The sequence below is a fragment of the Artemia sp. Qi Xiang Cuo genome, chromosome 14 (assembly GCF_049724085.1).
Source record: "Artemia sp. Qi Xiang Cuo chromosome 14, ASM4972408v1, whole genome shotgun sequence".
Classification (NCBI taxonomy): Eukaryota; Metazoa; Arthropoda; class Branchiopoda; order Anostraca; family Artemiidae; genus Artemia; species Artemia sp. Qi Xiang Cuo.
In genome coordinates this window covers 40210935-40223291 of record NC_142807.1, presented here as the reverse complement: position 1 = coordinate 40223291, position 12357 = coordinate 40210935, and the positions used below count along the sequence as shown (strand labels likewise).

The window sequence follows — 12357 nt, the reverse complement described above, 5'->3', positions numbered from 1 at the left end:
GCAAATCCTTGATAAATCTCAAATTACAATTTTCTGCTAAAATGGCAGAAAGAAAGCACAGCTTATCCGGTACACGGCTCTTCAGGGACGTTTATGGAAAATTCGGCAATGAGATGGCACCAGGAAACATATGTTAAAAACTCAGCTTTGGGTAAAGAGGGGGTTACAATTAAGTATCCTCAAAACCAACCAGCGCCCGCGAGAGGGTTAACTAAGCTGATTTGCTTCATGTTCCATAAAATTATATAGTGATGTGTAAGTGCACATTAGCTATTATGAAGAAGGGGCGGTCGGTCATTTTTAGGTGAGGGAGGGTAGATACCGCAAAGAGTGCTTCAGATGAATATAGCACGAGTTTTGGGTGTTGAGGGGGAGGTGCGGATTTATTATTTAATCCCTCTTTCTTCCCTGGAATATTTTTAGGCTACAACTTTATTATTGGTAGGGGGGGGCAATAGTATCCCTCCTATTGCAACAATATTTCTCTATGCAGCATAACATATTACATTCACATGCTTACTGGAACAGAGGTAAAAAGGGTGTAGCGGTTATTAATGAGCCTCGCTCCAATATGTACAATACAATGTTCCAATGTATTTAAACACAAGTAGACAATATATTTAAATATGAGAGAACCATATTGTACAGGTTGCAATGGTTTCAATCGCATAGAACGTCAAAAATAGTGCATAATTCCCATTCCTATGAACGATAATATCCCTCTCCGCTCAACCGAAATTATGTGAGTAAAAACTTTACTAAGAACTTGTTCAACAAAACTACTGTTCATCGAAAATTTCGACTAGATATTCAAATTTTGTCCAATATTTTAATTCTTATGCAGAACAACTGAAAAATCAACTAATCAGCTTACTATTATTGATCTACATAATTTAGCAGCCATAATTCGGGTCTTCGTGGGGCCGGCAGCCCATACCATAACTTGGTTGGGCCTGGGCAAAATTTGAAAAACAGTAAGGAATTAAATAAAAAAAAACAAGTTTTATCATCTGAAAGTAGTGAGCAACACTGAAATTTAAAATGAACAGAAATTATTCCATTTATACGGGGGGGGGGGGACTGCCCCCTAGCCAACCCCTCGCTCTTTCATTTAAATGCCCTAATATCCTAACTCTCGTTGAAACTTCAGATAAAAATAGAATAAATTTTGGGGAAAGAGGGGGGATGCAATATTTTTCTTATATAATCCCCTTTATTCCCGGGAGTATTTTTATCTACACCTTTAATGCTCGTGCTGGCGAAGGGGGGTCAAAGTACCCCTCCCATTGTGACAATATTTCTCTGTGCAGCATAAAATATTCCATACACATGTCTACCAGAATAGAGGTAAAAAAAAGGGTGTGGCGGGAAATAATGAGCTGATAGTGAAGATGAATTCTTTTCCTTAATTCTCGATATAGAAGATAGTGTATCCCAGACAGAACAGACAGGAAAAAAAGCAAAGTCAGCCTGACGCCATTGAACTTGACAGCTCTGTTACCAAGCGACATGAGAAACAGCATTGACAGAAAAAGTGGAGGGTCTTCGATGGCAAAAAAAGAGGAAGACCGAGGAAAATTAATGTGACTTCTGAGGCGAAGTCCAAAAACTAGAATAGAACGCCTGATGATATTTCGCGAAAAATTTTCACTCGTGGTGTGAAAAATATCCCTAAACCCTAAAGCACAAAAACACTTTGACGTATCTGAGCTGACTAGCTCATCTAGTCAGGGAGTCAGGTGTCCTAGAGGACCATCGAAACAATCTCGCTCTGCTAAGACTAGTTCTGGTTGTTCTGTAACGGAAAACCACGCGGAAAAGACTCGTTGAAGCAAAACTGGAAGAAACGATATGAACAGCACTACTGAAACAGCTGCTAACCCCGTGAATTTTGTTCCAAGCGCAAGCCAAGGAGAGTCCCAAAACTACGACAGGACTGAGCTTTTTCAGGTCCAACCTGGGTATGGGTTTATCTTTATGCCGACTTGTATCGGGAACTTCGAGAAATTGATGAGAAAATGATCTGGAGACACAACTTGATTGAAGACGGTAATTGTGCGCGCGGAAATGAGGAGAACAAAAGCACAGATGCTGAGACGAATCTTTCGGGGAAAATAGAAGCCAATCGTGGAAGAGGAGGGCCAAGAAAGATTGTTAACGACAATAATATTTGTCCTGCGAAAAACCTTAAAATGAATGTCAAAACTAATCAACAAACAAATCAGAATCTCAATGAGAGAAATATACCAAAGGTTCCACAGACGCTGAAAAGAGTCAATACTGAGTGTCAAGGGGAACCATAAAAGAAACGCCGGAAAATTAAAACTAGTAAGGGATCAAGAAAAGACATTTCAATGTACTTAGTATCTTCATCATTAATAAGTAAACAGATGCGACAGAAAACAACTTGTAAATGAAAGAAGAGACTAACAGACTCAAAGATAATCGTGAACGAATTGTTTAAGTCTTTGGTAATTAACAAACACCCATCTGCCTTCACTCATGTAGCTGTGCTGGTGATCTTAGTCTCCCCCCCTATTAAGGGTCTGACGTTGATAATACTTGAAAAAATATTAAAAAAAAATGTCATGTTTAACAAAGAAATTTCTCATGTTTAAATAAAAGCAGATGGATGTGTGCGAAAAATTGCTTGTGTTTTTCTTAATTTTAACATCTGTATAAAAAAAAAAAAAAAAAAAAAAAACAGCTTCTGTTATAAGCTAATGTGTAAGACATTTTTTTTATGAATACACGAACTTTTACTAAATATAAATAGTTCATTAGATGGTGTTCAACTTACCTTGGCGATATTCCTTGGTATCCCCAAGGTTTTTGACGCCATAAATCATTCTATGCTTCTTTTCAAAGTAAAGTCCTATGGTTTTCATCAAAAGCTCTTAGTTTTTTGTGTCTTATCTTTCTGTAAGACGACTTGAGTTTGATAAATCCGTGATCATCATTCTGATACTTTCCCTATTAATTCTTCTTCTTTTGTAAATGGCTTTAACTATTTCTTCTTTTTATAAAGGGCTTACGTGAAGCTTTGCCTTTTTGTAAAATTATAATGTTGGCAGATGATATGGTAATTTTTACTTCCAACCCAGACCTATCAGTTCTTTTCCGTTTTGAAAGTATGTTAACTGTATGTGATTCATGCCCTAATAATTAATTTAGTTCGCAACGAAAAAAAAACAAAAACAAAAAACAATGCCAATATATGTTATTTTTGTGAACTGGATCAGTCGTTTCAGATTGGTTCTCTCTTTTTTTTAATGGTCTTGAAGTACAACAGGTTGATCAGTTTGAATACCTTGGTGTTATTCTGGATGAAAATTTATCTTTCGTAAGTATGTAAGAACACTATCTTTGGAAGTGTCCCTAAATACTGGTATACTATCACGGCTTTGCCATTTTTTCTCTGAGAAACATTCTAAAAGCCATGTGTTATTCCTTCATTCATTTGTGTTTCTTTATTGTGTTTCTGTATGGGCTTCTACCTTTTCATGTGTTTTCGGATCTCTTCAAATATTTCAAAATAGGTCAATGAGCATACTTTTCAATATTGATTATAGTTCACCAGTTAAACATCTTTAATCAACTTGCAGAATTTTTTCTTTGGACCAACTGCATTTAGTTTATATTTCAAATGTTTGCAGTGATTATTTGTACGGTATGCTGTCTTTGAATTTTGAGCGATTTTCCTAACTAATTCCCATTAAGATAATTACCCTACAACTCACAGATCAGATTTTCCATGTGAAAATTCATCCAACATCGAGATCGTGTTTCAGTGTTCGTCAGACTGGGCCAAAAATCTGGAACTCAATTCCCGCTAAAATCCAGGAGCTTTCTGAAAGACGTTTGTTTCAGAGACTACTGAAAAAAGTATCTGAACTTTAAATCTACAGGACAATAGTTCCAATTATTTGTCTTTGAATGAAATTGTTCTAATCTAAAAAAAAAAAATTTTCTCAAGCTTAACATCGATAAAAAAAACCTAAGCTAGTGTAATGTCGATTTACCCGTCTTATTTGTTTAGACAGGGGATGGGTGCCCTTCCCTCCTCTCCAAAGATCTTTCCAGCTCTCGCAGTTTTTTATTTGTGTCCTTGTATCTCGTGTGAATAATTTGGATGTTGTGAAGAAACCAAGTTGAATATAGCCGTGCTCTTATGGGTTTTGCAACAATGTTCAAATTCAGTACACTAAACTTGAGAAAATGCAAAGAAAGAAAAACTTCAAGTATTCGTATGGTAGAAAAAAACAAAAAACAAAGGAACTTTGTCATACAGTGTAAAGTTGTTTTTTGGTGAATATAGTCTTTAAATTCAAGATACCAACTCATCGGAATTGTAGGATCCAGGTTACTGAAATTCTAGGTTTCAAAGCAGACTCGCTGTTTTATAGTGATGTGTAGGTCCTCTTAAATTGAGGCTTGATGATTATAATTATACTACTGAGGCTTTTATTTCCTAATGATAAAGCTAACAATTATGGAGGAATAACAGCATATACTAATTTACTGAAGTCAAGTTTTAACTGTATTATATCTAAATTCGAAATTTAATAATTTATATTATAAAGTTCTTTGTTTGGCTATTTGTTGGTAATGGATCCTTAAAGGAATGGGCCAATTTAAATAAAGCTTTCCCGAAGCTCTTCAAACTACAAGGGAAAAAGGCTATTACTACTTGAATATATATATGTTTACGAAAATATTATAACTAAAAGTGGGAATTAGGAGAAGGCCTTCACTAGGGCCGAAGTTCAGAGCCCATTAATTTTGCCTCAGGCTAGAGGGATGAGATAGTTATTGGTCAGGGTCCGGAGTGATTGGAGAGAGGAAGAAAAAGCTAGTGAAGATGAATTTTGCTTTCTTTAAGGCTCGCGAAGTGGGCCTTTTTGACTCGTCCAAAGACCATTAAAAACTTAAATAAAGAGCGAAAAATGAAGCTACTGTCGAGTTAGAAAAAAAACAAAAAAACTCCAGTGCTATCTAGTGTTGGAGACTTTTTTATTCAAAAGCTACTGCATACTTTTCATTTCAGGGGCTTTAAAATGTAAAGGGGGATAAAGAAAGCAAAATTCTTTTGCCAGTAGACCTACCCGCTTAAAGTAAACTGTCTTACAATCTCGGAAGTTTTTGCTCTATTAATTATTAGTATTTATTGAAAACCCGTCTTCATACAAAAAGAAAGTAACGGAGTACTATAAAGAGAAAAAAAAATATCTATGCAACTATGACGACGTAACTAGATTTAATGAAGTCGGCTCCAAGCATGTCTTGAAATCTTTGGATTATATTTTTTCATAAGTTTAGCAACGGCTATAGTAGGATCTGCTATGCACAGACTAGATGAGCTTTGAATTGCATGTCCAAATTAGATATCTCGGTAGGTATTTTGCGAAACGAAAGAAAGTGTAGCGAATTTTCAATTTAACAGCATTAATAAGTCTTCTAGAAGGGTGCAATGTAGAGAATGTGAGGTGAGCAACAGTGTTTTACAGCGTTGCGAGATAACTGTGATTGAAACGAAGCTTAGCAGAGACTACGGAAGCATATGAAGCTGATATGCGGCGTTTGATGCCTTCTGTTAGGAAATGACGAGTATGAGAAATGGTATTTCCGATGGGAATACTAAGGTAAACGATTTGGTCAGAATCTTTGAATTCCCAAGTACAATTTTATGAAGAACTGGGCCTTTCCAGTTAAAAAGCAGATTCTGCTTGCAGTTTTTGGAAAGTTTCAGAAATTTTGTCCTAAGTTCGGCTGATGTTAAAAATGTCATCAGCATAAGTGAATAAGGAGATGTTGAGGCCAGAAAGAACGCAAGACATCTCACACTGGTAATGAAATCATCAGAGGCTACTCTAAGTGGTGCTAATGGTTTTGTATCCCTGCCTTCCCATGTGAAATCGCGAAGATCCACCTCTTAATTAGCTTCCTCATATGGCTAATCTAATAAAATTGTAATGTAAATAGGCATGTTTAATGAACAAAAAGTGCCTTTTAGTTTATGATCGTGAAGAAAATGGGTTTTTCAATATAATACTTGTCAAAACATCTATTTCTAGGCTGAAATTGTCATGTCACAGGACAAATTTGGTGACAACTTTGTTGTATTTGTAAAAAAAAAGAATTTGGAGGTAGAGTTTGCTCAGGACCCAACTCTAAAGTCTTTAGTTTCAATGATTTTTGCTCCAAACTTTGTATAGCAAACTACTGATTTAGCGATGAATTATGATCGAGTTTGACTTCTCAGACATTTTCTGTAAAAAATTGATTTACATTAATCGCACAATCTATTAAAATGACTTCTTCTGTATCAATTGTTCACGTCTGCGGAATCGGTATATACATCCTATTTTGTTTATCCTTAGTTAAAACACGCCTACTCATGTCACATTAGGTGTAATTTAAATTTCAATTACTGAAACAAATTTTAAAGCAGGGAATGTATTTACCTGCCCCCAGGGCTGTTATGGAGACAACCTCAGTCAAAGAAAATAGAATAATTTAGATCCTAAATGCACAGTATATTCCAAACATTTAGACTGGGGATCCTCTATGACTCTTCTTGTCCTGTGCGCTTCTATGTTTTAAACACCTTCACTACGCGTCCATTGGCCAAGCATGAGTAAAAAATATCTGTATTTTTGACAAACCTGAGAATTTAATATTTTTATTTAAGCAAATATTATAATAACGTAAATTGTTTTACTCCTTGTTTATTTTCCAGGTGTCTTCCAGATTATTCAGAGTGTGCGGGCTGCCTAGTCGATGGCCAGAACGTTCTATTTGGTGTCCCTGGTGCTTGGTTATGCTACAAAATTAATATTAAAAAAGCGTTTTATTATTTTGTTTGTCTTGTTTATCTTGTGCATAAACGAATTTTTTTAAAGCTGTTGTGGAATTTGGTACTGGATATTATATTTTCTGGATAATTTGTTTACGCTGAATTAGTTTCGAGACCGTAGGAAAACACGAATATATTTTAAATGACAATGGGCATCAACAATTTTTAGTTTTTGTTGATCGTTTCAGAAAATTCCGAGGAAAACCTCTTTCTGTACATTCCAAGACCACCCACACGTGTTACGGAATTTGGCTTTTTAAAAAGCCAGATTAAATACTCGTTTCTTTTATAATATGAAATTAAGGGGACTCCATACCTCAAAGGATCACGCTATCTCGTCTGCTATAAACTTTTTAGCCTGTGTTGCCAAACTGTTTAGAATTGATTGGGCGCTTATGCCATTGCTTTTGGAGCTCAATTAAGAGATGCGAATAAACGGCAGAAAACTAAAAGCCGACTACCACTTTCCAAAAAATCTTAGAAAAACAATTTAGCTTTTCTCGCTGTGTTTTGGAGGTAGATATATTCATTTTTAATGAAATCGTACAATTAGAAAGTTTGAATTGTGTCTTACTTCGATTAAAATGGGAGCAGAATTTTTTTTTTTTCAGACCAAGAAAGGGAAGTCCCTAAATATGTTCTAGCATACCAGCTAGGAAAACGCTAAAAAGCAGCTCAAAAGAAATATCATTATGGCAGCTTTGGGAATTTCCTATGGTGCTACTCGCTTTGATTTAAAATCTTGCCAACCCAGGAGACTTAAAATTTCATTGTCTTGCCAATCAAATTTCACAGTTAAACTACGGATTCTAAATAGCTTTCGATGGTGGCTGGTCCCCTGTGGGAATTCACTAATGGAACCTTTGTCGTTGAGACAGTCAGCTAATGCTGAAGCTTGCTAAATGATTTTCAAGGTCTCGAATGCCCTTAATACATTTTTATGCTAAAAATAACGAGTGACTTTAAATAGGAGGCGAACATAAATTAAGCTATTAAACTTAAAAGAATGGTAATTGTGATGAACGCTGGAGTCAAGCATAAAACGAATATAGACTACCACAAAGAAATGTAGAACTGCTACTCCCTTAGAGGTAGTCCCCGAAGCCGCACCGAGATGACGACGGCGAATGTGTTATTTAGTGTTGGCGACGCACCGCCGATTTCTCACCGGCGGCACGGTGCGCCGATTTTTTTGATTTGAAATTTAAAACAATTCTCATTTCACCAAGCACGTTCAATCTTAATTTGATTTTAGTAAGTATTTTTAACTGGTTGGCTAAAAACATGCAAGAGCAATGTGACAAAACAGGAATTTGTTGGGCTGTGCGGAAAGTTTTTATGTTCACCGTCAATCAGACCACGTGTGATTCTCCTTCTTAGCCGCTAGACCCAGGGAAACCTATTTTGTGTTTATGTTTAGCATCGAATCGTTCCTATAAAATCCCATGTTTAGTCATTTACTTCTTGTTAATGAGTCGGGCTAATGTGTGTATAACTTTGAAGTTCAAACACCTTCTGTTCATCAAATACATTCAAAAAGGAAGTAAAAAAAAAACAAATAACAACAGCAAAAAACGTGGGAGCCCCCCTTTAGAACGATGATTTACACAACCCGTGTCGGTAGTGGGTTCGCCTAACATGGGAGCTCTTTTATGAAGATGGAGAATTAGATTACAAATTTTGCTTTAGCACATGGACAAAAGTTCTCAATTGCAAAGTAGTATAGGAAGATGGGTTCTGGCTTGGATTGGTTAGTTGGAAATGAATACTTTTTTTTTCTTTTATATCAGTTAAAATTTTACTATGTCTTCCTTCTATTTTTATATCATTTCAAATAAGCTTAGAAAGACCCCCTGCACAAGGTTAGCACATAGGCCTAATGTTGGCCAGTTATGATTAAAAAGTATCTTGGTCAATATATACCAAATCATATTATTGAGTTTCAAATAAATTGAATACACCATTTGATGCCTTTTTTTATGCTGATTACAAATATAATAAGCATTTATATCAGAAATTATTTTCCGCCCCCCCCCCCCTATAGAGGCGAAACCTAACCTAACCCTGAATCGCCATATATAGGGTGGGGGCTGAAATTCATGTCCAACAGAAATACTTATTATATTCGTAATCAGCATAAAAAAAAGGCATCAAATGGTGTATTCACTTTAGTCCTAACTCAATAATATGATTTGGTATATATTGACCAGTATCTTTCCTCTATTTAAACAGCAGGCGGTAAAATTCTACTTGTGGCTATCTTCAAATGGGGCTAAGTTAGGAAAATGAAACTTTCAGGGATGGGTCTACAGGCTAAAGTATGTCCCAGGAAGGTATTTCCAAGTACCTACTTCTGCTCCTTCTCCCTCTAGAGGATCCTGAAATTTGCCTACATGACAGGTCTATTACCATTTGAACTTTTGACAAAACAACATTTTACCTTAATTTTCAATTTTCAGTTTCTTTTTCTCTGGCTTTAGGCCTAGTTTTGAAAATGCAATTCCAGTTATTTAAGTAGAATTTTAAGACATCAAATTTTTTTTCAAATTTTGGAAATGTTTTGCATATCTTTAAAACCTTATAAATCGGGATTGAGCAAAGTTGTGAAGCTGAAAACAATTTTGTTGTACTTCATTCAAGCAGAATATCTATTTCGCAAGGTTTCAGTTTATAACACACAGATTTTTAAAGGTCATCAAAGGTCAGGACCATCTAGAGAGACAAGGAGTGGGGGTAGGTAACCTACTTCAAAATACCTTCCTGAGACATACTTTAGCCTGTAGAACCATTGCTGAAAGTTTCATTTTCCTAACCTAACCCCTTTCCAAGATAGCCAAAAGTAGCTAAAGTAGAATTTTACCCTACAGGCTATTAATCTTGGACATCATACTTATAGGGTTAGACAGTTTTGGTTGACTGATGATTAGCCTATAACTACATCAGTTTCAATTGGCTGACTAGGCTACAATTTTGGAAAACATATAGTTTTCAACATTTGAATTTAAAAAAAGTTTCCTCTACATCCTAGTCTATTATTGGTAAATTTTTACCAAATCATATTATTGACTGATAAATAAAGTAAAAATACCACTTGATGCCTTTTTTTATGCTCTTTTCAAATATAATAATCATCTTTGTCAGAAATGAATTTTACTCCCACCACCTTAATGTGTAAATATATACCCTGAATTGGTATATATGGGGGTGGGAGCTAAAATTCATTTCTGACAAAAATGCTTATTGTATTTGTAAAGAGGCATTGAGTGGTATAGGCCTATTCACTTTATTTGTAAGTCAATAATATGATTTCGTAAAAATTTACCCAATTATTACCTGGTCACCAGTGATTCTTGTATACAATTAATCATCATTCCAGAGCTCTACAAGGAGAAATCCTTAGATGGCTCCTAGCTGCAATTTAATTTAAGGTGTTTATTTTACCAAATCATATTATGATTTGGGTAAATTTTTACCAAATCATATTATTGACTTACAAATAAAGTGAATATACCATTTGGTGCCCTTTTTTTTAATTAATTTTACCCCCACCCCTATATACCAATTCAGGGTATATATTTTCACATTAGGAGGTTGATGGCAAAGTTTAACTTACCTTGCATTTACATCAGAAATAAAATTTGCCCCCCCCCCTTAATGTACAAATATATACCCTGAATTGGTATATATAGGGGTGGGGGTAAAATTCATGTCCAACAAAAATGATTATTATATTTGGAAAGAGCATAAAAAAGGCATTGAGTGGTATATTCACTTTATTCATAAGTCAATAATATGATTTGGTAAAAATTTACCAGGTGTTGTTCTAATTTTAAAGTAGGCATATAAAGGACTCCAAAAATAAATAAACTGATTTTTTAAATTGGTCAAGTGAAAACCATATAAGACCCTGGCACCACACCAACAGATTGACCTAATGCCACCAACAATAGGCCCGGTCAAATGCCACCAAAGTGTTGCAATGCCGCCAGCATCCTGCAGGTGTGCTGCTGCCAGTAAAGGTGGTGGCATTCAGTCAACTTTAAATTAATTTTGCAGCAATTTTTTATTGCATCAACTGCAAAGCAAGAGCTTTTCCTTCTCATGTGGTTTAGTATTTTGATTTTCCTGATTAGAAATCAAGCAGGGCTTGCACTATCCCCAAAATTTTTGTCTCTTGTTACTTTGCATAAAAACCAGACAGATGCAATATGCAATTGCATTGCAAATACTGCAATATACAAAGTTCTTCATATGTTGACAAAAAAAGTATCGTCTTTATGAAATGAGTTTAAATCATTTCAAATCCAGTTTCCCACTTGCAATTCCTAACATCATTCGTAGTCAAGAATTTTATTTTCATGTTGAATAGAATTATAGAACGCAACATTCGCTACAGCTTGATTTTGAAATTGGTAGCAGAAGATCGTTTCTCCAACTGAATGGTAAGTTTGCAGAATTTTGTTTTCTTTTGCTGTTTTTAGATAAGATTGTTGGACGCTCAATTCTTGAACGCTTGATAGATTAAATAAAACACAATATATTTTCTGAACATATTTTACCCTCCCCCCCCCCCCAAAAAAAAAAACAACCTTCTATTGAGACAAACTTTAGCTATAGACTAAGCTATGTACAAGGTTGGGGAATTAAAGATTGATGAAATGGAAGTTAACCCAAAAATATGATTCATAAAACAATTGTAAATTATTTCCTATAGGGGGGGGGGATAGGGGGCTATCATTTTTAAACGATAATACCTCATTTTTATATTGAAAGCACGGATGCCAAAAAGTACAATGAAATCCCGTGGGAGACCAATGAAATATTCTGATAGATCCAGGTCCCCCCCTCGGGACTTCATCATTGTCTGGGGTATTTTTCGATTTATCATAGACTACTGGCCTAATTTGGCTTTTGTGTGTGCTCCCTTTTAATTAGATTCTTTGGATCTCATTGAATGCCACGGCGAACCTATGACTCAGTTTTCCAATAGTTTGAGGTATATCTGGATAATTTTGCCTTTTTTGTTGTTGTCTTCATACCCCTTTACTCATACCCTCAATTTTTTTTCAAGGGAATACTAAGCTGTTTAACATTATTTTGCATGTTTGTTTGAACCATATAGTGACCTAGTTAATTATGAAATAAATTATTTTTTTTTAAATTTAAAGCAGAGATGGCATCCTATCAAGGTGGTATCCAGAGAGGGGGGATTGGGAGCTATCACATTTAAATGATAATACCTCGAATTTTTTTTTTTGAAAGCAGGAATGCCAATAAGTTAATCATTATTTTTTTTTATTTATAGCAGAGAGGGTATCCTATCAAGATGATGGTATCCATAGGGGGGTGGGGGGCATAGGGAGTTATTATATTTAAGTGATAGTACCTTGATGTTTTTTATTGAAAGCAGGGATGCCAAAAAGTCATTTAAAAAAAAATTAAAGTGGAGATGGTATTCTATCAAGGTGCTATCCAGAGGGGGGGGGGGGGCAATAGGGAGA

The 12357-nt window shown here is 35.4% G+C and overlaps 2 protein-coding genes across 3 annotated transcripts in view; both read left to right on the top strand.

Annotated features, from left to right (window-relative positions):
• Positions 1 to 6944, top strand: part of LOC148944461 (stress-associated endoplasmic reticulum protein 2) — a 33687-nt gene extending 26743 nt beyond the window's left edge. Inside the window, exon 3 of the mRNA XM_089099747.1 lies at positions 6740 to 6944. Within this exon, the coding sequence (XP_088955873.1) occupies positions 6740 to 6777 (38 nt within the window). The 3' untranslated portion in view covers positions 6778 to 6944. The remainder of the gene's footprint in view (positions 1 to 6739) is intronic.
• Positions 6945 to 8534: 1590 nt separating this feature from the next.
• Positions 8535 to 12357, top strand: part of LOC148944460 (DGAT1/2-independent enzyme synthesizing storage lipids-like) — a 48497-nt gene continuing 44674 nt past the window's right edge. The window contains exon 1 of one of the 2 annotated variants that reach the window (XM_089100352.1): positions 8535 to 8606. In XM_089100352.1, coding sequence (XP_088956478.1) covers positions 8549 to 8606 — 58 coding nt within the window. In that variant the 5' untranslated portion in view covers positions 8535 to 8548. The remainder of the gene's footprint in view (positions 8607 to 12357) is intronic. The other variant, XM_089100351.1, reaches the window with a different exon arrangement.